Genomic DNA, 24,821 nt, shown 5'->3' on the forward strand with positions numbered 1-24,821 from the left:
TGTGTGCATCAGTTTGACAACACAAAAATGCCCCAAAGCTTGTAACAGCTTCAGAAACATTATTATATCAACTGATGTCGCCCTGCAGCACAACATACTCCAACGTGTTCATCTGTACGAGGTTAAGGTCAGGCCTCCGTCACTATAAACGTAAATACTCCGCTTTCCTGAGGACATGTGTTCCTGCATGTACACACTCCTCTGCTGCCCCCGTCTACATGAGCAGCTGCCGGAGGGGGATCGCTTTAGTCACACGGTGACAGAGACATGAATCACAGTTTATGCAAGGTGCCACCTTAACCTGCCAGAGGCAAGATCATGAGAAAATAAAAAAAGGTGCTGAGCAACAAATTTGCCTCCAGGGTTCATGAAATGTTTCTATTGTTCAAGCTAAATGATCTTTTTAGGGACTTCCACGGGGGTTATATCACTGTTTAGTCAGAGAGGAGGTTTTTACTGCATGACTTGCAACTCTTGTGGGAACGTTACTTACTTGTTAGGTGACACATGACTAGTACATGAAATGGACCGCGTGTTTTAGCTATGCTGGCGGCACTATTACAGACATTAACACACTCAAGGTTCCCAGAGGATGAATCCTAAGTTGGCGTACATTTCTACCTCCCTCAGGATGAATGTCAACAACTTGTGATCTGTTGACCTTTGATCTTGCGCCATAATAAGGTTTATTTCTCTTACTGACTCCCTGCTGAGAAACTTTAGTTGATGACACACCTACTTGCCTTAGTATTTCAGCCTCTATCTGAGAACTCCATGTTTCTGAAACTAGTATATGATGTTTACATCATTCTTCCATCACTAATGTGCAATAAAATGGCTGGTTGGGCTAGTGAAAGACCAGTTAGACCCACAATGAGAAGCAGCAACAAAAAGGCCTCGTCAGCTGCAGGCATTATTTTCTTTAATGCCAAGTTCAGAATGCAGAACTTGTTTACTACTTCAGCGAACATGCTGGACTCAGCGTACCATGTGGCGTTGCAATCTGTGTCTGGTTTGGGTTTGCATCTTATATGAGAGAGTTGGTTTGTCTTCATTATATAACCGTAGAATGGGACATTGGTACATCTTACTTTACAAGGCGATACTTCATGAACTGCCTTCTTCTTTATGTTGTCTATTGACTCCTGAAACTTTCAGTGGCTGCAGTCTTTAGTCACATGGACATATCAATGTTTGTCATTCCTTGAACTCGATCTGTCTTTGTTCCTATGTTTTTGCTCTTTCATCAGGGTCACCTTACACTAGAGCATTTTATTAGCTTGCAAGATTATAAAACCAAAATTAATGATCATTTGATTAGTGAATGCGCCTTAATGCTGAATGCTGTTAAGTTATTGTGACATTAATTTTCTGCTTGTCTGTGTGAAACTTGTTATGCTGCTGTCTTGGTCAGGATAAAGGTTATAAAGGTAAGCAGGTGATGTTCTTGCTGTTAATGAAGTGTAAAACTTTGCATGTACATGATATCACTCAGGTTTTTGTGTTTGCGCTTAGTAAAATAATTGAAGCACAAGCCATCTCAATTGTCCATAGAGTTTTAATGAAAAAAAAACAGCAATGTACCCATTTAACAACAAAAAAATTAAGAGAAATTGTAAGATTTGGAGAGCCAAGCTCTTATGTACAGCATATTGCACTAGAAAAAGAACAAACATCCCCTGTCCTCCTCCGTTCCCTCCATCGCTCCATGTCTTGCGCTGTTTGAAAACTGTGCAGCAGACACAGAGCAGTCCCAACGATAACACAGCCAATGCTTTAACAAAAAAAAACAAAAAAAATGCTACATCTGGCCTGGGTCTCACTTCATAGGACACATGAGCGTGAAATCCTTGAGACCACTCTGAACGTAAAGAAAGCAATGTGAAGACGATACAAACTCCAGCGCGGGAGTCTGAAATAAGTTCCACTGTTCAGTTCATGTATTCGAAGAGATATTGTGGTTTTTCACTCCATTAAATTACATTCAAACCCTTAAGATACAGATTTTTTCAGGAATGTTGGACATGCATTTTTACTCCATTTACATATATTGAAAAAAGCCCTTGAACTGAGAGTGACACAGCAGACTTGGCAATATCCAAAATTTAAAATGCCACAACATTGAAAAAAAAAAAAAAAAAAAAGCAGTCATAGAAAAGCAAAAAGTCGTCGTTGTATTCTTTCCTTGTCTTCTTACAAAAAGATATGGAAAATTTTTTGCTAAAAATTTTATAAAGATAGCGACATTAGCTGTGTCAAATTCATGTCTAATGTATAAAAAACACCAAATCACAGCACTTGACAGTAAAGATGCACTCTTTGTTGGATACTTGAAAACAGATTGAAAAAATTTGATATTAAAGACACTGAAGGTTGAACGAATAAAAAATGTTTCACTTGAGTCAGGGTTGCAAAAAAAAGCGGTTGGTGTTCGACAGGCGTCAACCCGTCTCTCGTACAAATAATACTGGGCACCATGGTGGCTCATTCCTCCTTTAAACCCACAGCCCTGCTAGATTGTAGATAATAAAGCACATAAACCCGGACGCGCCGGGCCGATCCAGCATATTACAGATCTTTAAAAGTCTCTAGAGGGGAAGTTCAGCACAGGAGTAGAAAGAGAGAGGCGCAAAATACAGTATACAGGTAAAAAAAATTGTTGCTTTTTTTCTTTTTTTTTTGTCTTTACAGTGCACATTGATTGCAAACAGTCGTCTCTGATAGTAAGAAGGATCTGCGTGGTGAAACTCGCCGTTGGTGCTGAGAGATGTCAAAGGTTGAGCCTGTGCCTCGTGAGCTGAAGCGCGAAATCAAACTGAGTTTTGTTCTTTTTTTAAGTTGATCTCACGGGAGCCCGAGTGAAACAAGAGCTGTGACCAGTGACTTTGTGTAAGTATGCCAAGTGTTGATGATGATGCGGCAGGTCTGTTAACTCACAAGGCACATTTTGTACATTTGATTGTCTGTTGTTTTTCACGTGATTTGTAAAACAAAAAAAACTCTCACACGTCGTCGGTGTGAGGATGCACGAGGCACATGGCTTTAGTCCAACCTCCCCGCACACACAGGCATCCAACACACAACTGAATGCACGTCAACAGTGAGAAGAAAAAGGACTGTACACACTGAGATAGCATCTATACAGTAGCACTGAGCAAATATACACAAAAATAAATTAGAATAAATTATCTGAAAGAAACCAAACTAAATGTTCTCAGTAAGGACAGGGAGTAGTTAAACGCGAGAGTGTGGAGAGCGGAGAGTGCGTCACAAATATCTGAATTGGCTCAGCGTTCAGTGTTTGCAGGAAACAAACTTTTGGTTCAGCTCCTTTTAAAGTTACAGAGAAAATAATCATAACAGTCTGTAACACACTTCCATGTTTATGTCGAGTGAAAGTAAAATGAAACGTCTTTGCTTGTTCAGCGTCGTCTACATCAGTCCGCACTAAAAGGCAGATTTTTATCGCAAACACATCCATAATGAGAAGAGTCAGGTAATTATCATTAACTACTCCCTGAAGAAAACATAAAGAGGAAACAACCCATCAGTGTCTTCAAAAGTTCATATCATGAATCTACAACAGACTGAAAAAATACATCAAATGAGGAATCTTTAACATCTTATTTAAAGTCCGTCCAGACTCCCTTACATAGTGAAACAGTGGCTGTGTTGTTGCAAAAATGCTAACGTAGCACGTAGCGAGGATGTATAAACTTTCTCCTTGACTCAAAACGTGTGTCGCGTGTGTGATTAGTAAAAAATGTTCAAACTGTACAGAAGTGAAGCAGAATGTAGCACTGGCAGTTTGGTGAAAGAAAGCACTTGAATGAAAGGTTGAGGTGATACGAACACGTATCAGCACATCAGGTTAGAAGCAGTGTTTGAGATATTTTAAAGGAACCTGGAGCGAAATAAAATTTAAAAAAAATGCATCTCTGTGGCTTTAAACCAAAACGTTTCTGTAACAAAAATACTCGTATTTCATGAGAACGCAGCCATTATTTGGGGAGATGTCGTTCTACGGATGTCAGTTTGATTGCAAATGCAACAAATCCCTAAGATTTTACCTCCTTCTTTTTTCTCCACTGGCTTGAATATTGCTCACCCCTTAAAAACAAATGCTGTCATCTCACACACAAGCGACCCACATGCAGCGAAGGGCGAAGATTGTCAATCCAGCCAGAGGAAGAACCCCTGAAAAGCCTCAGAAACAGATCAAATTCATCCAAAGGTTTTCAGCTGTCTGATTGTTTTCCAGTTCCCTGATGTTCATCCCACAGAGGAGATTTGTTTCTTTGTGCTTATTTGGTTTCAATATTACTGCAGATTTAGGAAACAGTAAGCACGCGCTCCTACAAACACAGGATCACATATTGAAAGAGTAATCACCTTACAATCTTGAAGTTACTCGACTAAATCTCTCTAATACGGCTAAATTCAAGTATGCACGTGTTTATCCTTTAAATGAACAGGATGTGATCGACACAGCGGGGACGTTAGGCCACTTTAACAGCGCGAGTGGTCCTGGAGGGGGAGATGCTGATGGATGACACAGGTTGATTAAATGTCCCTACATCTACAGTGGAAGCTGGTTAAAACACGGTGCGACACCAGCGTGAAACACATCGTCATGACCACTTTGAAATCAGCCAGTGTGGAACAGTTAAGGAAAGTACAGGGTTTGTCGTAACTCTGAGAATAAATTAGAAATGTGCCTCGAGTCCTCAAGGTTTGAAGTCAGAAACTTCAGCACAGAAAAGTCCACGTCCACAGTTTGTCGCCAAAAAAAGTGGCCCAATCTTACAAACTGATGTCTATCTTTGTGGTTTCCTTGATGCAACCAGAGTTGAACTGTGGCAGGAGAGAATAAGGCATTCCCTGGACTGATGGAGGTCCTTCAAGAATTGAAATACCAAATAAAAAGAGCAGTTTACTGTACAAAATAGGTAATCTTACAAATATTTCGAAAATATCTCTTCAAACACAATGGCTCCTTCTTGGAAAGACAAAAAACGAAACAAAAAAAAGTAACAAAAAAAAACTGTAATCAGTCCCCGTCCAGCGGTGACCAGTGTTTTCTTCATCTCATCTTCAATTAGAAAACAAAATCCAAACCCGTGTTCCATCTTACAGTGCCATCTCTTAAAGTCTGGTCCCTTGTCCCAGTGAGGGAGGGGCGAGGAGGGGAGACGAGGGGGCTGAGGCGAATAAGCCAGCAGGAAGTCCCTTCATCTCTGCGCTCCTCTCAGCCGGGGGAAGAGAGCCTCTCTTTGAAACAGAAAGCCAAACAGGGCCATGGTAAGGCGCATCCAGACAGGCAGGTTCTGTCTCTGATGCCTCATGAACTGCAGAGAGAAGAAAACACACACGAGGTTAATAACATCAGGAACAGCGTGTTATATCATAAACTTTCATCATAACAGGTTCCTGAAATGAACTGTGGTAAACCCTGTGAGCTCGAACCATGTGACCGAGCGGACTGGATGTTTCCACAACATTAGCTTGTGTCTAGCAAACATGTGGGTCACAGGAAACATCCTGCCTGAGACCGATTCTGCAAAATATACAGGATCAATTATGAAGGTCAGTGGATGTGGGATTATTTTGGGACTCTCACCCGCTACCAGCAGGTACTATTGTAATGCTTCATGAACTTGTTTTCTGAAGAGTTTAAACCAATAAAACAATAATAACGGCCGAGCTAACAGCTGTAGAAAAGCCATACTTAACCCCAAGAACACCTATTCCCTCGGGTATCAGTCGTCCCTCCTATTAAATGTTGCACTCCTGACTTGTAAACAAAAAACTCAGTGTGCTTTCAGAGAACATGCTTCCTATTTCATCACAGCTCTCCTGTAACAGCAAAGTCAGCTGAATAATAATCAAAACAAAGCGGAGGAAACTGAAACGGAGCCACCCTCCCCACTCATGCCATGATCTGTCGGGGTGCTCGGCCCCGCACTGACTTCAGACAGATAAAGGGGTTCCTGCTGCAGCCCGCTCCTCACGTGTGATCCTGCTCAAATCCCCCCGGCTCTCTCCGAACGCTTAGATATTGCAGCCTGTTGCATAAGCATACTTGTAACGATCTCTCTCTTCCCTGCACTCTCTCCATCAAGGTCTCTACCAGCCCAGCAATCAGAGACTGCCACAGGCTATTTGATGCAGAACAAGCAGACTGAAGTGAACTGAACCAGCACCGCTAAATGTAACCCTAATTGTCCTTAATTGCTTTAATTCTACGCTGCTGAGCTTACTTAAACAGTACCCTGGTTTGTTCCAGATGGGGCTCATCTTTCTGCCTGGGTAGTGCAGAATTGTGTGTTTGCTTTTGCCCTTTTAGATTATTGCAAACGTAAGGTTGGATGAACTTTCTCCCCTGACATTTCTAGGGGTGGGAATCGCCAGGAGCTTGTGATATGATTTTTCATAAGACTATATTATTGTGGGATCTCAAAGCTCTCAGTTTCGTTCTATTTGGCAGCACCTAATGGTGAAAAAAGGCAATTATGGGAACAAATGTCCCAGATAACTAAGACTTCCACAGTTGGCTCCCTTTGTCTTAATTTTCCTCGCTGACTGTCTCTTTCCTTTTTAGACTGTTTGCTTCATCTGAGTGTCGAGTTTGTTTCTTTTTCTTTGTATTTTCACTTATTTTTGAAGTTGTATCTGTAGTCATCGATCTTTTCTTTGTTTGTTCAGCCATAGTAGATTACTGTTTACTCGCAACACTTGCAGAGACTGGAAAAGCAGCCGCTTAGCTCCGCCTACCCTCTCTGGCAGAACAACCACTGCTCGCCGCTTGTGATTATTTCCAAGAATGTCGCCACAGACACCCAGTCTGTAATAATACTATATACTGCAAATGTTAAGGCTTTCATCAGTGGGCCATAGGCTCAATCACCATTGTGTTACCTCATTCAGCGATAGATAGAGACTTAACAGATATTTATTTACAAGAAAATCTTTGAGATTATATCTTTAACTGCAAATTACGTCCCAAGCGGAAATGTTTGTAAACATCTGTTTAATCTAAAAGGAAGAACTTTTTCATTTGTTTTTATTGCAGCAAAATGGCACATTTCCTTTAACCAACTTCCTCCCTCTGCGCACCAGAGAAAAAACCTCATCACCATCTAGCGGACTAAAAAACAAACTTAATCGTTCTAGTATCAAAAAACACCTTTTGTAATACTTTGATAACCTATAAAATAAGAGATTGTCACATGCATAATATTCCCATACTATGCTGTGTGGATTTGTTCCCCCATCTCTGGAAATGTCCTCGAACAAATCAGCAGCTTATTGGCAACAAAAGTAACTGACAACCTGCAGAAGTACTCCACATAAACAGAAACCCACACACGAGCACACTCCGGCAACTTCTGCTCGGAGAGGCGAGAGGAAAAGTCTAACAATAGCAGCAGACACAATACAGAGAAGCGATTGGATATCATAAAGGACCACTTGTGCTTATTCTCCCTTTTGAGTATTCCTACAGCAGCGCTATCAGATCCTGCAGGATAAAACACCAACTCCAGCGCAGACAGCAGACAAAAAAAGTGTAAAAAAAAAACAACTCTCTTATCTCTGTGTCACAGAGTTACACACAAAAACCAAAACACACACAAAGACGCACACACCGAGCCAGTCAGCGGGACAACTGAGGTATTGTGGGTAGCCGTGAGTCAGACGCTATTTTTAGACGCACGTATAAACAGACGGCCAAGTCTACCCAGACACAGACGTGCTGCTCGCTCCTGTTCGCGACTGACGAGCCGGTCTCACCTGCTCCGTCTCAGTCTTTGTCAAAATCTATCACAACATATCATCGATATATTACTTGTGTCTTCTCCTTTTACTAAACTCTTTGTAAAACTTATCAACCACACCTTGTTCTCGACAAAGACCCCCCCTTCAAACAGTCAGCAGCAGATAAGAAACATGGCACTCCTGCCAGTATATTTAGCACTTATTAACTAAGTCCACTGTCATGTGACCTCTGTGAACTCTCACCTGTAAGTGCTTTATAAACACTCTTACAAGTTACTCTCTGATGTGGTACCAAGCACACTGATAAATCCTGCTATAGGAGAACAAAAAAACAATGCAGACGGAGGTTGAACTTCTTTCCATGTGGATTTTATTCCTCGTCATGCCCAATTAACCACGTATCATGAAGCCTAACTATCCCCTAAGGAGCTTTGAGAGCATCGAGCCTCCACGCTCAATTCCCTTCATTATTTCTAAAGCCTTCACAAGTCCCAAACCGCTTCATGCTTAATGTGGTATGTTCAGAACTGTGTACCTTCAGGTTTAGGACGCAAGTACCAAACAAAGGCTGGCTTTTATCTTTTAAATCACTGAGTAGAGACAAAGGGATTAAGGGAAATTGATCGGAGAAAGGAGGTTGGCATTTAATCTGCTCTTTCCGAAAAGCATCAAAAAGCTGAGGGCATGGATTTTCCTCCTTTTGTTTTCTTTTGTTCCGCCTTTGTAGGCGAGGAAATGTGTCCCTCATATACCTGTGGACTGTAATTACATAGTATCAGTGCCTCTGACACAGAAAACTGCAGATAACTAATGTAGTTTACAAAACAAAGATGACCTTCAGCACTAAGAAACTGTGAAAAAGCCACACTAAGACAGGGAGACAATAGTCTAAGATGTTGCTGGCACCCAGTGACACTGACTTAGTTTTGTTGGTTTAGTTTCCTCTGTTAAGTAACTGAATTTTTAAGTGTTTTTTTCCTTCAGTGTGGCCAAGAAAGTGGTTGAATCACTGCACAGGCTTTTTATATCTTGAGGGAGTTGTGGCCAACCAAGCTGGCAAATTGTTCCTCCCCTTTCTTTTTAGTAGTGAGCAACAAATTGGCACAATTTAGCATTCGTTAGTGTTTCAAGTTAAAGCTGCCGCACATAAGCAACACAACCTTTTGCCTTGTCGACAAAATGCAGTTTAAACCCTGATAATGTGCCTTGCTTCTGACTCGTCTCAGAACAGGCAGGAAAGTGATTTAGTTTGGTACTTTCCATTTCTTCTTTTTCCGCTTCTGTGCATTTTGTTTACACTTAAACACTTTTGGCTTGTAAGCGTGCACGGGCTCTGCAGCTGCTCGTTTCAAGTGGGAGTTCATTTGAGGATGCACATCGCTGCTTGGGAGTGAGGCTTACCAGTTCAACGTGATCCTCGTGGAACTTGTCTCCGATCTCCCGAAGTTTGCGACCAATTTGCGCCTCGACGCTCACCCCCGCCTGCTCCTCCGCACCCTCTGCCATCCTGTCGTCTTCCTCCCCTCTGCCCTCTTCCTCCTCCTCTTCGATCTGCCTCTCCCCTCGGTCCTCCATGGGCTCAAACTGAGCGGGGAAATGTGAGCGTAATCCAGCGTTGCCTAAAAGGAAAACATCAAGCTTCTTAAAACTTGTGTTGTTGGATGTCTGAAACACCGAGAGGCTGTCAGTGTCACCGCCAAGATGAAATAATGCTAAGAGACATTATCATCAGCTCCTAATGGTTGCTTTTTGGGTTTGAAAACTACTTTGTATCTACTTCACACTGCTGCTATTCTCCTTTCTCATACACAAACAGGCTTTATCAGATCTTCCCAGCGGGGAAAATTACAACACAGACACTCCAAGTACATCTGAAGAGTCCACAAACACAACAGAGGGAGAGTGTTGGTAGGTGGAGAACTCAAACACCTTATTAATTCAACAATGGCCTCAATGAACCGCATCTTTTTCTTTTTTTATGGGCTGTGTGTCATTGAGTTTACTCATCGCCTCAAGCATGAGCTCCTGCCGTCATGCCACTCGGAGGGAAAACATTTTGTTGTGTTATCTTGTTTGCAGAATGCGCTGCCATTCCGCCGCACAGAGGAGCATAATATCTCTGAGCGGCCTGGACTGTGGCCAAGTGCATGACACCCATTACTGGTTAGATTACAATAACTGTGAATGTATTGATGACTTTAAACTGAGAACAATATGTAGCTCACACACACTGAAACTGAGTCAACAAACAAACAACATTCTACTTTAACTTGCCTACAATTTGATTAGGGTGATGTCACACTGATTTGATTAGAAATGGGGTGACTTTATTGGATTAAAAGTGGCGCACATATTAGCGCTGGTATGCACCGTTAAGTGGGTCAGAAATTAGCGTTGTGCGTTTATTTTTAAGAAATGCTCATTTAAAGTGCAATAACAAAGAAATGTAACCATCATTTATCAGATTTTGGTTAATGGTGTATTTTGAGTGTTATATAAGAAGGATAAATAGAAACAAACACAGTAAACAAACTGTTTCTGGGAAAGAATTCATGTTGCTCCAGTTGTCTATATGTGATTTATATGACAAAGGGGATATCCCGGCTATAAGGAAATGAAATACTAAGCTTGTCTGGTAATTACAAATGGAATTTGCTCTGGGAAATATAAAAAGAAAAGATCTTGTGTGCATCTTTGAGGGTAGTTTCTAATGAGTGACCAACAAGATTAAAAAGACTAATAATACAAAACATGCCATGCTGTATAAAACCATAAGCCCACATCTCTGTCAGCCGGCTCATCTCGCTCCTCCTTACCGTGAAAGGGTATGCGAGGCTGCCGCTGCAAGCTGCAGGGCAGCGCGTCGATGCCGATGCTGTTGTTGTTGTGGCTCTGCAACGTGGGCACGGCGGCGGTGACGGCGGCGAGGCCCTGTCCGTCCGTAATCTGCGTGGTTCGGTCTTCGTACTTGACGTCCCTGAAGGGCGTTCCCCAGAGCTGCGAGATGGGCCGTGACATGTCCTCCTCCTCATCATCCATCCGACGCCTCAGCGGTAAACTCCCTGCAGAGAGGAGGAAAGGAACAGGACATGGAAACTTTAGAATAGCTGGACTTGTTTTTGACTAAGAGTTTATGGTCTTGCAGGTAATTTAGGTCATTTGTTTCGAGACCAAACAAAAAGTGACAAATATCGTCCTGTTATCAGTGGAAACTTTGCCCTCTGGCAGATGGGAAATGATCACACATTGTCTAGATTCAGAGGAAATAAAATCATTAGTCATTATAATGCCGTGTATGAGGGTAATGTAGTGTGAGGAAATACTGAAAACAAACAAGCCAAGATGGGCAGTCTCAGAAGCACAGATGGATCTGCCAATGTGGATGTTCTACGTAAAGAAAGGTTATAAAAACACAAGGGGCCAGCTGTAGCTGAAGCGATTATCTCTTATTATAAAGCGACGAGTAGCAAAAGGAGCCAAATGTATGGAAACACTCGATGTAGCGGGACTCTGTGGGCGGCTAAAAATGCTACGCCAGGATTGCCACCCTCAAGCAGCAGATTTTGCCAAGCTGTTTCTGATAACATGCCAATCGTTATCCACCGAGAAGGTTTTCTTTCCCCTCACAACCTTAATCTGGAATAGTGTGCCACTGAGGAAAGCATGGTCAGAGGATTAGCTTCCTCCTGCACAATTCTGCAGCTCAACATTAACACCCATGCTTGTTGTCCCCCCCCCCCTCTCTCTGTCTCTCTCAGCTACACAATCACTGGATAGCTGCCTGTTTACACTAACAATCCACACACACACAGTAGCGGGTGGTGTGTGTGAAACCTCAGTGAAACCAAAAGTTCTGGTGAGACTGTCATGTGCTGCCGCCGTTTCAGGAGTGAGATAACAAGTTTCACTCCATCCTCCTGCTCAATGCAAACACTCGCGATCTCTTCCTCGTTGGCCACGTGCCACGACCTCAACTACTGTTTCATCTTTTTGTGCAGGGTGCCTGTCTTTTCCTTTTCTTGTGTAAGTGGAGACAAATGGGCTGGGCTGACTGGCAAATGTATAAGTTGAAACTGGATATACTGGTATTGTGTGTACAAAGCGATGCGGTCCTTGTTGTTCATCTGTTTGTGAAAGTGTCCCTTAGCATGATGTCATAAAAAATGGAGTCAAAGGAGGAAACTACAATTTAAACAGCTGTGGAAAAATACTGTCTGACAAGCTGGACGACATTATAAGTGTGAGATGTCTGTCTGTGTTTTAAATGGGTGTCTTTTATCTGGTAAACAAAAAATATATTATTGACCCACATGTCCTCTGGCCTCCATTGCTCCAAGGGCATTTAAGAGTGAAAGTAGTCCATTTCAACACTAATTAGTTGTGCAAAATTTTGAAAACCCCAATCTGTATCAACTTCTCCTCCAGGCAAGTTAAGTAGTACATTAATTAATGCTATGCAAGCTTGAAGAGCTCTCTGCAACTGTGCCACTGAGAACAAAATCACTTGTGTTGTATGTCGATGTCAATGTGTGTGCCCTGTCTTGAATTTCCCCTGGCAGTCAACAGCCGACTGGCAAGATTGCCATAGTGTCAGACACATAAAAAACAAACATAGACAGGGAGAGACACACAGAAAGACATCACACACTCAGATACACACACTGCCTGGGGCAGCAGGGAGGCCTGGCATCCAGCACAGTGCTGGTCAGAGGCTCAAAGCAGCAGCAGAGAGTGGCTCCCTCTGCTGCACCATCTGTGCACCGGGCTCTGCTCCAGGCTCGGGGTGGGGGTGCACACAAGGTGAGCTCTGCTGCTATTTCACCTACTGCCTTCATGTAACAAGGAAAACATGTCCTGTGGATATCAGTGTGCGAGTGACAGGCTCCAATTAAGTCATAAACCCTAGTATATTTACAGCATCAATGGGAGAAGGACCAGAGCAAATCCGGCTGAATGTTTTTTTATTATATTATTATATATGTGTTAATGATGGAAATAACCGCTTAAATACAAAAATATTGTATCTGCACAAAAAGAAAAAGCCACTAATTAATTAATTAAGGTAAACTAATCAAGGCGTTCGTAAGTGGGCTCCGGAAGACCACAGGGGATGTGCTGCACCTTTACCCGCATCAGAAGCTCAAAGCCCGGGGCAACTCAGAGCGTACACTCGCGAGGTCCAACTGCTCATTACTCCATAGCCATAACATCCACAAACTTACATCCACAACATCCTCTAGTGTAGAAAACTGTCCAAACATGCTGACACATGATGCTGAGCAAAAATAATAACCGCAGCAGAAGTTGTGGATTTAAACTTCATTTTTTTCTAAGATGCTGTTTTTCTTGCCTTTGAAAATAGGTTGAGATAAGCTTAGCTCTTGGCTATTGTTTTACTCGTGACAGTGGCAAAAAAATAAATGGGACTCCAAAAAATGAGGACAGTTTTATAACACTGTTAATAGCATGGCTACCATTATCCTCCGTTAACACTTTCTCCTCACTTCGCCTGACAACTCCTCTCCAAAACAAACACCACAGATAACTGAGCGGATACGTTTACCCACTCAAAGCAGATATTAGTCAGTAATGCGAGATATAAAAGTCGGAAAGGTCTTTTAAATGTGAGTAATACTTTTGTGTTATGTTTTGTGTATGCTGTAGTAATGTGTCATGACAGAATAGGCTACTAACGGTCCAGACCAACGGTTGTGTTTCTGCAACCGGGCAACACCAGCCGGGACGTTGAGAATCCACGCGCGCGAGGCAATGGATGAAACCAGTAACGTCGTCACTTACTCACAACATCCGTTGAAACAGGCAAAGAAAGCCTTACTCACAAGAAGAACAGGACTGAAATACATTAAATGACCCTTTATGGCATATGCCAACACTCCTGCAAGTCCGTTCGCACCGTCTCTGCCCGGGCATGCCCGAGCTGCCCGCACATTTGTTGACAAACTCCAACGAACAACCAACACGCGACGGTGTAAATGCACGACTATACCCCTTTAAATTTCAACAAACGACCGTTACACTCACCGCCAGCAAACGCGCGTTCCGTTGTGATCGGTGGTATCTTGACAACTTGCCGTTACCTTGTTTCCTACTGACTGTGTTCATGCGACTCGTATCCCTCTTTGCATTACAACCACTCATAGATGTTTGCTGACTAGAGTGGGGTTGTTTTTTTCCCTCTGTCAAAACGGTCCGCCCCGGTGGCTGGGACCCGCCCATTCTTAATAATGTGAAAGGAACAGAGTCAGCTACAGTGTCATGCAAATACAACACAGTGGAAGGATAAAACAATGCTGTTGTTGCTTTAAAACGCATTTACTATTGGATAGTAGCAAATGGTTAGTAGTGAGGAAAACATTCATTTCACTTAGGCTAGAGTAGGAAGTAAAATATCTCAATTTAAACGTACTCAATAACAAGCAAAATTGAAATGTTCATTTAGTGAAAGTGCAGTAAATGTTGTATTAGTGGAATGCACTTGAAGTACCACGACGGAAGGCACTCAATTTTAGTATTTTATGCTCCAGTGTGTCCACAATGCCTCATATGAGCTCATGTGGTTTTGCAAAATCTCAATTTGTAAAAATATGTTCGTCAAAAAAATGAGTGAAGTAAAAAGTACAGTAATTCCCTATGAAGTTTATTTGTGTAGAAGTAAACAGTATCAAATGAAAATACCCATGTAAAGCAAAAGTACCTTAAATTTGTAGCCTTTTATATATTGTAAATTCTCAAATGCTCCAAATTGATATAATTTTCCAAATGAATCCGTAATTTTCTACTTGGGTATTAATGCCTGATGACTTTACCATTTGAAATAAAAATAATATAAAAATGCTTCAGATTTATATTCGATATTGAGCTCAATCTGTATTGTTGTTGAGGTGAAAAAAAAATATTGTACCTGGCCCTTTAAGAGACCAGTCCTCCTCGCAACCATAAGCTGGTGACACGCAGCGAGCCAATCAGGTGGTTTGTTTTGGTCCCGCCTTCTGCTGTGGGTATCTTGACACGTGGAGGGGGAAAAACACAAACCCAGATAAGACATGTGACTGCTTTCAGCTCAGCTCAGCTGATTGGGAGCTGCTGCGAGATAGAGTGATGGTACCCACCCAATTGCTGGGGTCGGTGTGATGATGAGTTGTGTATTGTCACAGCAACACATAGATTCATTGATTTAATTATCACACATTCATGTAAGTGTCAAATTGTAGAGCATGACGTTCTGTAAAAACGTTATGTTTAAAAGAATATAGCACTCTAAAATATATTTTGATGTACATATTATATAGCTTTACTTTAATGTTTCAATAAAGGATCTAATACTTCTGTCATAATTAAACATCACATATGAAATAACATTAAAATAACTTAACATAATACAATTTAACAGAATAACATAACATAACATGATATAACATACCATAGCTTACCGCAGAATAACAAAACAAGAGTGACGTTCATGTGTCCTTAAATGCATCCTGCCTTCATAGTAGCTTGACAACAACGTATTTGTGTAAACATACAGAAGAGCCATTTTCAGTTAAACCCCCGAGGGCACCCATTGTTTAACATGGTGTCCTCAACTGATGGATGCACAGTGACAGTGAACTAAACAGCAGCCATGGTGGGTGACCCTCATTGCAGGGCGGGGGCACGCCCACCCCATGGCATCACTCAAAACAGGAAGAAAAAAAAAAAAAGGTTGGTGAAATCAAGCCTTTACTGCAAAAAGGGGTTACTGGGTTCAAAACAGCCCGGCAAGAAGAGTGAGACTATTTGATCCGTGGTGTGAGTCAGATTTTTCCCAGGAGACGATTTCTGGATGAAAGCAGATGCTGTTGGTTTTGCGTGAAGCGCTGGTCAGCCCTTGCAGGATGTTATGTTTTCACCCTGTCCCACTTCTTTATTGTGCAGCTGGTAACGTGTGAAGTGTGATTTTCTCGACTTGTCACAAAATTCCCATGCACAGCTTACTGTCAGACCAGCAAACAACCCCTGTGCAGCCTTGTTTAAGCCTCCCAACCCCCCATCCACACCAACCCCCCTCTAACTCCAATCCTGCAGTGAAAGGGACCCCACCCAAAAATTGGAAGTAGACATTAAGATGGTGGTTGTTTTTGCTCACTCTCTATTTCTCCTTGTGTTTTTTTGTGTGTGGGTGGGTGGGGGTATCAGTTGTCAATGAATGATGATTCAAGCAGATAGCATGCAAGTAATGAACAAAAATAACACAATTTTTCTGCTATTTTTCTCTAAAACTCCATTAAAAATATAAAGAGGCCTTTGCATGCATTGAAAATATAGAATAAAAATGCAAAAGTCGACCTGGTGGTATGGTATCAAAGATAAGCATTTCAAAGCAAACACGAAGAGTCATAGAGGTGTAAATAGCAAATATGTTGAACCACTGTAAGAAGTTGAATTCAAATGCCGTATTTTTTTTATCTGTTGTCGGCTGATATTTATGATTTGAAGGACACAGCTGCGCGTTTTGAATAATTAATAAATACCTCTTCATTAAAGCCCCGTTTGAAGAATAAAAAGCCCTAATCAAAACACAAAACTACCCACTGGAATTAAAAAGTTTAAAACATCAGTTTTGCACTGGTTTGATGTGGTATTCAGGCTTTTAAAGCTACTTTTCAGAGGTGGAACCTTTCAGAAATTAATTAGTCCACTGTGAGCTGCATCTGAAAAACAAAGAAAAGGAAAAAAACATCCAATTGCCCATAAGCATTTCATCGCTTTTTTTTCGTCCCCCGAGTTGCCTTTATCAATAACTAATTAAAGTTCCCAAACAATAGCTCCAAGAATAGTGCATTTCAATCACCGTCAGTTATTCCATTAACAATAGACTCTGGGGTATACAGTAGTTTTCATCAGTTAAATTGTGGTTTGGTGAAGTCTTTTTGAACACAGACTACATTTGTGTTGCAAATTGGATGTTTTTCCTGTTTTGGCAGTGAACATAACATGATGCGCTGTCAATGCGCGAGACTCGGAATCACAAACGTCATGCATTGTGCAATCTCATCCGCTGTTTTTAAGCTGTCTTTTACTTTCAAGTGCACTGTCTGAACCCCTTTGAAGAGGGAAAACAGCCTTTGTGTCGGCGCTGAACTCACAACTTGTCATCTAAACTGAAACTTCCAGTACCTCTAATGTGTCAGCAGCAGCCGCAGACAATGTGTCCCAGCCCATTTTTATTCCAGCAATTTTCCCCAGCGAGACACTCAAAAATTATCCGCAGTGAGTTATTTCTGACTGCGTGCTGCCAGCGGAGGTGATAAGGCTCTGGATGTTGAAATTTTTCAAAGTTCACTGTATAATGATACAATTTGCTTTGTGGCTTTTTCCCTAATGGTGCCTGACGTCCAGACGCTTTGTCTTCAATCTTCAATCCGTTCTGCACCCAAACAACTCCATCCGTGTTTGTGCTTGTACTGCGTGCGCTCTCGCATCACAATTTTATGGTTTTGATCCCCTCGCCGTTTCATTATCTACCCAAATCCTTGTTTTAGGGGGCTGCTTTTCACATAAATTGATTGTGAAATTTCATGACAGAGCTGCCAAGTTTTCACAGGTTATTGGAAACCTCTGTCCGCCTCCACCCCCTCCTCCTCCCTGTTCTGTCAACACCTCTTGATTTTAACCACAGGTACAGCAGGGGCTCTGCCAATAAACACGGCTCTCCCTGAGTTCATCCAAAGGTAACACATTTGATGCCCAGAACCACCCGAGGGAAACACTTCCTTACGATTATTGTGCATATTTTTGACACCACTTTAATGCCTGAATTGAATGTAAACCAATGCAGGAGTGACACTGGGCATGTTAATTCACTGCATTGTGTCTTTCGGTTTGTTTTCACTCGCTTCCAGCTGCGATGGCAAGTTGAAGTCAATGAACGCCTAATGATTACTGAGCAGCAGCAGCTCAGGCGGTAAACAAACCATTCGTCTGGCAGACTGGCAGCCCGATGACACCTGCGCAACATCCAAAACACTTCCTAGATCCAATTTGCAGGTGTCTTTGCACTGCTGTGCAGCCATATATTACTGTTGTGACTTTGTTATTGTTTGACTATGCTTAGCTGTACCTTTTATTAGTTGTAATCCACTGTTGTTGTACTCAATATTTGTTATGAATCAGTTATACAATATAACGCACTTGTCCAAGTACTTTAACTGGGACTTGTGAGTCAACCAGACTCGTTTGGTCTTGAAGACAATTCAACAATCATGTAACAGGCATCAACACTTCATCAGTCATAACTCATTGAGTCACTACTTCGAGAAGTCTTATGAATTAGATGACTAACAGGCTATCTAAACTCATTGAACTGTTCCAAACACGGCTTTTGATTGGTCTTGCAGTTAAACGATAACGATAACGGACATATTTTTGAATCAGCAGTTACAAAGTGCTCTTTGTACTACTCCAATACTACTGCAAGTAAAGGAAGCTGTTGCCATTGCCAAGTGCTTGGTCATTGGTGGATTAAGTTGGGTCAAGAATATTACAAAGAATACGGCCTATTTGGCGCTACATAAATAAAAATTCAGTGGACATTTTGACTTGTCAAAGCAGGAAAAGCACAGGCGGAATTACTGACATTAATGAAGGCTGTACCTAGGTTAGCCAGGTCAAGAGCTCTCACTCACTTTAACCCTTTTTACATTGCAATCCCGCCAGAGGCGGAACCACTTCGCCCCACCATTCCGCCTCTGTGCGCTTGACATTGAAGATGAGGCGCAACAGAGGTGTAATAATCCCGCCTTGAACTGGCTGTGTGAAAGGGGCTGTTGCTTATTGGAACACTTATTCATATGCAAGTACTGAGTAGCAATTATTAGTGTTATTAGCTGTGTCCCAATCCAGGGGCCACAGCCTTCGAAGGCGGCAGTCCACGGAGGATGCTCCATTCACAGCCTGCATAGACCGTTGAAGCCGAACTGAAATTAGGTCTTGTCTACCCTTGCGTCACTAAACGCCGCTAGCGGGCTAACTAGCTAGTATAACGAATGTCGAGTAAGGTAACCTATTATTTTAAAGGGCGATTTGTTTCAAGGCCCCTTTCATTTTGTTAAACATATGTAAGGCTAGCTATTCGATTGAGTCGAAACCAAAAACATTTACATATAAGCGTTTATTCCTCGGCCGCGTAAAAGTCTGTCATTTCGTTTGAATTAGCGCGCAATGCATCTCTGGATACGGTGGGCCGCGGAGGATGCACCCGATGGATCCTTCACGGCCCGGTTAACGGAGGACGCATTTGTCAGCCGTATCTGAAGGAGCCTTCGAGTTGGGACAGCCCCTGGATTGGGACACAGCAATTAGTACTTTTACTACTTTGACAAGTCAAGTCAAAAGACAAATTTAAAGCAAAAGCGGTCTATAAACAAGCAAAAGAAATCACAGCTGACTGTATCTGTTCCTCAGATTGTTTTTAGCAATGTTGCTACCTTCATAGATCTCAACAAAAACTCGATGAGCACAATATTACTCATGTTTATAAAAAGTAAATAGGACACATGATTAAATGAAGCAGAATAATTCTATAACAAAATATAAAAACAAAATCCCTCTGTACCCATTTGTACCCATCAAAGAGTTAGCACTCAACATCAGTAGTGGACTTCGAGACATAAGTGAACTTGTCATTTTGAGGTTGCTCAAACCTTCCTTGTTGTGTTTTCAGGGAGAATGAAGTGGACGCACAGCGGTCGTCCGTCCACTCACTTGCTGCTCTCCAGTTTAATTCTTGTAACACAGTGTGCACTCGAGTGGTAATAATGGGATTTTGGGAAGCTGGTGTCAGAAGTGATGAACTGCTTCATTCTGTTAATAGAGGAGTCAAAAAGGGGGAGATAACTTGTTGGGGAGAGATATGTCAGAGTTTGTTTTTTTAGGGTGGGGGAGACCAAACGATACTGAGAAACACAGAGGCAGTTAATCTTGTTACCTCGCAATCTTGACATGTTTTTGCGCTGACGGAGCTCAAAAGTTCTACAAGACGTACCTCAGCATGTGCTCCTTCAGTTCTTCATCCTTTCTTTTATACAGCTCCTCTTCAGAGGTGTCACACAGTATTCTGAATACTTCATTGGCTGCTAAAGTGTTGGTAGGTAGGTGCTGTGCAGTGGATTAAAAAAAGAAAGCAACGTTAAATCATTGAAGGAAGGAGACATGGATGGAAATAGAGTTGGAGTTGCTCTTGTTTCTACGGTAACTGTGGATGGGGAGGTACCAGGGATGAAAGTGGAGGGAAAACAAACCTCCCCGCTCCGATGGCAACAGCACAGCAATTGGTTCTCGTTTCCTGCGAGGACAGGAAGAAAAAAAAAAACATAACAAGGTCCCCTAGTAGCCCAGGAGACACAGTTCGATGTTGCATCAGAAAGCAAGAGGCAGGGCTTCAAAACATGCACACTCAACTCGCACACGCACACACAATCACATGCTCCACTTCACCCCTCCTGCTCCTGCTCTCTCTCACTCTCCCGCCAAAACATCCACAGCACGTAAAACCTGCCTAGAAACCGAGAGGAAACTTCCGCCCTGCTCTGATTGGCTGAGCTCCCTAGTAACCGCGTATGCCCAACCAGCCAGTCAGGCGCGTTGTGAGAGGCACACTGACCCAATGAAACAGATTATTCAGAGGCGCGGGCAGGCGCAGTGACCTGGTAACAGTCAGGAGAAGAAGTCAGGGAGGAAGGGAGGAGGGAGAGAAGAAAAGCTCTCTGTGATTGGCTCCCAGATTTCCTCTTTGTTCTCATTGGCTGGATGCTCTTCTCTTTGCAGTCATTCATACATTTCTCTGCCTGCCTCAGCACTCTGTTTCCTTCACCCTCAGCCAGTTCGTTCAACTTCCAGAGTGGCCACCCTGCCCTCGAGGAAATCCACCGCCCAAGGTCAAGGCAAAGACTGCGCTGCTTGAACAGGATTGGTTTAGACAAGTAGGAGCAGAACAAGATCCTAGTAACAAGTCTACCTCATCATGTCAGCACGGGATTAAAGCCTGTGATCAACAACTTGTTAAACAACACAAGTGCTCTTCCTGTTGATGAGCTTGTTATTGTGCTGCTTGTAATGGACACGGGCCAGTGAAAGGCGTAATTAGCTTTTCCCTTAATAATGCAGCATTGACAGGGCGGTTCTCCGGGCGAGTTACACCACACAAATTAACAAATTGGTTAGTTTGTTTTGAAAAACTTTGCTTTCTGAAGGCAGCCTGGGCGAGGTCTGCAAAGTCCTTTTTAAACATTCCAAACTGCTTGCTCCAGTAGTGTGGGGAATTAATGTCAATACCCCGCAGGATCAGGAGTTCACATTGAATAGTTAATGAGTTGGGGGAGAGAAGGACTCAAATAATTCTGCATATCGAGCATGCCATGCATACTGCCTAATTTAACATAACTGCAGGCAGAAACGCACTCAGGCAGGAACATTATACCGCTATGATTAGTAAAAACAACATTAGCATCCAACACAGAAATTGCTCATAGCTCCCTAACAAATGAGTTTACTCGGTTTGGAAGATAAACTGCATCTATATTAGAGGATTTATTTTCACTTTGAACAATAAATGTTACACTGTGTTATTTATTCTGCACTCAATGATTCATTTTATATTCGTAAAGTGGAGCTAATAAGTGTTTGCAAGCGCTTTACCAACACTACAAAAGACTGTTTGTACTTTGTTGAACTTGCAGCATTTTCTTCGTGTAATGACTTGAAGGAAGTATCTCTAACTACATGTGATGCAGAAGATATGCATGACAAAACTGTGGTTAAAAAAAGTTTCCCTAATAGAGGCGGCGTCAAAGGTTTTACTGCCCATTAACGCGTCTCACTAGACGATTTTTTCGGTACACCTAGCTAGATTGGAGTCTGAACAACAGCCCTGCAATAACTACTGACTTGAGACTGGAGAGCTAATAAAACAGAAAGGACTAAGGTCATTAAAGAGTTCTGAGCCGAAAACCAATCGGAAGCTCCCACAGGCAGTGGTTGTTGCGTATGTTTTTAGCTAGCTAACTGCCAACGAAAATAATGGCAGTTTGGAGAACGTAACTAAAAATAGCAAAAACGACACAAATCTCACTAAAATTGGATTTGTTTTTACTATTAGTTTTAACTCTGTCTGCTTAATAAAGTGGCAACCTTGAGTAATTCGACGTCTTGCTCAAGGTGGGACTCTTAACTGTTGTTATAATGTTGTCCTGCTGTGTTTGAGGTTTGCTAGCCGTAACTGTTGTCATTTCACTGCTTCTCAATTGATCAGCGACTGAAAAAGACCACTGGGCCATATCTCAAGGTAAAACAACATTTTATAACCCATTAGTTACTGTTAGACAACAGCTAATGTTAGCTAACGCGTTCCTTGCTAACATTACCGTTTAGTAGTGTTACACAATACCGTAGGAAAAGCATACATTTAGAGCTAACTGTAATGTTAGCTAGCATCAGTAATGTGAGCTAGGGATTGGTTGTATGCTAACATTAGCTGTTGGAGTATGTTGTTTTACATGAATTATGACTTTCACTATCCATTGTTTTAGTTGACTTTCAAACTGGAAGCTGTGAAATGTGAGACAGACTATATCTGTTTAGGATTTTCAAAGCTGGAATACAGCATGACAACGATATAACAGCATTTGAGCTTGCTAGCTAGCTAGCCGTTTCCATCTGATTGCAGTCTTTTTGCTATGCTGAGCATTTGCATTTGAATTAATCTGTATGCATGCTCTGCTGTATATGGTGGAGGATGACTTTGTTCCCCAAATGAATTACCGTTAGGAGTCCCCTGGGTCCGTGGTAGCCTGAGGAATTATGAGATACAGATCACATGACGTTTAGCAGTCATCACAGGAGGATTTCTCATAGGGAAATGTACTTTGGTGAAATGTTAGATGTGAGTTTCTGCCATATACTCTTTGTCAGGCTCAATATAGGCCATGGGAACTGCACCTGTTGTGTACAGTTGTGATCAAAGGAAACCTAGCAAGCCCTATATCATCAAACAATGCAAAGGTTTGATCTTTAAAGCTGAAATGTGAACTGTCAGCACCTAAAGAAAAATGTGCAGACCTTGCTTTAACAAGGTACGCATTAAGCTGTTTTATTTCCAGCAAAGACCTTTATCTTACTTGTTAAAGGTCGGCCATCTTTGTTGCCTTCTTTGCCAAGGCCTCATTAATGTCAGAGGGGATGACCTCAAGACAAACAACCCTTGAGGGCAATTTCAAAATCGTCTGGAGCATCCGATGACTCACCTAATTTAAAGTTGCATTGAAGGCGACTATAAATCCCCCTTTCATGGCCCAAACATGGCTCCATCTCTCACCAGTCTGGGCATTTCTCAGAAGCCACAATGTGTCATGATTTTTAAGGATTTTATGTTCAGCATTACCTCATCCCTCAAAGCTTTGTGCATTTACATATCCCAGGGTTTCTGGGGGAGATGAGCGGCACACTATCCTCATCCGTGAAACGACCTATTCAACTTGTTTTTTGTTTGGCCTGTAGAGGATCGCCTCTGCTGTCTGTGTGAAGCTAATTGGATACAGCAGAGCTCCAAGCCGCGCTTCACAGCCAGGGGAAATAATTCCAGGAAATAAAGCATAAAAGTATTGTCTCCGTGAAAACAGTGTGCGCTCAGCATTTTAAGCACTGGAAGAGGGAGCAGAAAGAAGGGAAGATATTGGACAGGTTCGTGAATAGACGGTAAAATCCTCTCTTCACACTGACGCATACACTGCCTCTTCGTTTGATTCCGCAGGATGTGGTATTATCATGCAAATAATTACTTGAGCAGGAAATGCCAAGGAAGGGATTAGCATATGCAATATTCATTCACATTAAAAGAGGTCCATAATGTTTGGCTATGAATCTTCCAAATACTGCTTAGCCTTGTTCCTATCATCTTGTCACACTAAGTGCATGCCTGTTTTTATAGAGTAATTAAAAGCTGAATATGCTCAACATAGAAAGAGAATTTTAAATCATACAAATGCTTGGAAAGTAGCTTTAATTGCATCTCGTTTATTCATTCAGCTCTGACCTACTTAGCAACTTCCCCAAAAAATCATTTATCAACCAAATCAATTATCCTGTCTTGGATTAGCAGACATAAAAGACCCCTATTGCACGACATCACCTCTCTGACTTGGTTTAGAGATACAGCAACCAGAACCAATCGAGCAGCTGCTCTTTCCTTTGAAATCTCTCAAACTTGCAGCTTCCTGGGCCGCCCCGGTGTATCTCAGGGGGGTCAGCGGCTCTGAAGGATCTCCACTGTGCTGCTGAAGATCGCCTGAAGGTGTGACAGCCGCCCTCTGATCTGCCGGCGCCTCTGAAGATCTTAAGGACAGACGTTGCCCATATCGTCAGTCGCGAGCACTCCTCACATTAAAGCAGTGGCACTTCAGCAAGCCACGCAGAAACACAGCATGGGCTCTAATCTCCTGCGTCTTCCTCAAAATAAAGAGCTGGAGAATATCAATGCCGGAGAGGCAGATATACTGTACCAAAGCCATGTTTTAAATAATTTTAAGGTTGTCTTAATTAGACAGCCATTATCCAGTAGCTCAGTCAGTGCATATGAGAGTGGTGCAAAGCATTTTAACTAACACCCACTTCACTTCACACCACAAATTTTAGAATACGCTGAATGCAATTTTGTCCCCCTCAGCGACGGCTTTGCTGAAATTTGTCAATCGGTGTTAAGAAATGATCCAGTTACCACAGAGGAATTTTATGCTTAAGAAATTCTATTTTCTGGCCAATTTAAGGAATAAGGAGGAGGCTGCATGACTGAGCTGCAAATTAATTTAACTGTCTTTCCCCTGGCTGCCTTCCTCTTTTCCCAGGGGGCTTTGCTTTTTGGGTGACTGAGCCTTACACAGCTTTCTGTCACTGCTGCATACAGGCAGCACATGGGCAGCAGATGTTAGCAGGCTGTGTGCCAGGGTGGTTTTGGTACCAGACTAACCTTTGCAGCGTTTCAACAGATGTGGCTA

The 24,821-nt window shown here is 42.3% G+C and overlaps 1 protein-coding gene across 1 annotated transcript; it reads right to left on the bottom strand.

The window, feature by feature from the left end:
- Positions 1 to 1,540: 1,540 nt before the first annotated feature.
- bmf2 (BCL2 modifying factor 2) lies at positions 1,541 to 13,904 on the bottom strand. Its single transcript, XM_069656632.1, has 4 exons — positions 13,819 to 13,904; positions 10,593 to 10,838; positions 9,178 to 9,395; positions 1,541 to 5,348 (listed from the first exon to the last, which is right to left on the bottom strand). Exons 2-4 carry the CDS (start codon positions 10,813 to 10,815, stop codon positions 5,232 to 5,234), a joined length of 558 nt encoding a protein of 185 aa, XP_069512733.1. The 5' UTR covers positions 10,816 to 10,838; positions 13,819 to 13,904; the 3' UTR covers positions 1,541 to 5,231.
- Positions 13,905 to 24,821: the final 10,917 nt, after the last annotated feature.

Source organism: Semicossyphus pulcher, unplaced genomic scaffold (genome assembly GCF_022749685.1).
Source record: "Semicossyphus pulcher isolate SPU_LCO1_2020_fin unplaced genomic scaffold, fSemPul1.0.p SCAF_11, whole genome shotgun sequence".
NCBI classification, from domain to species: Eukaryota; Metazoa; Chordata; class Actinopteri; order Labriformes; family Labridae; genus Semicossyphus; species Semicossyphus pulcher.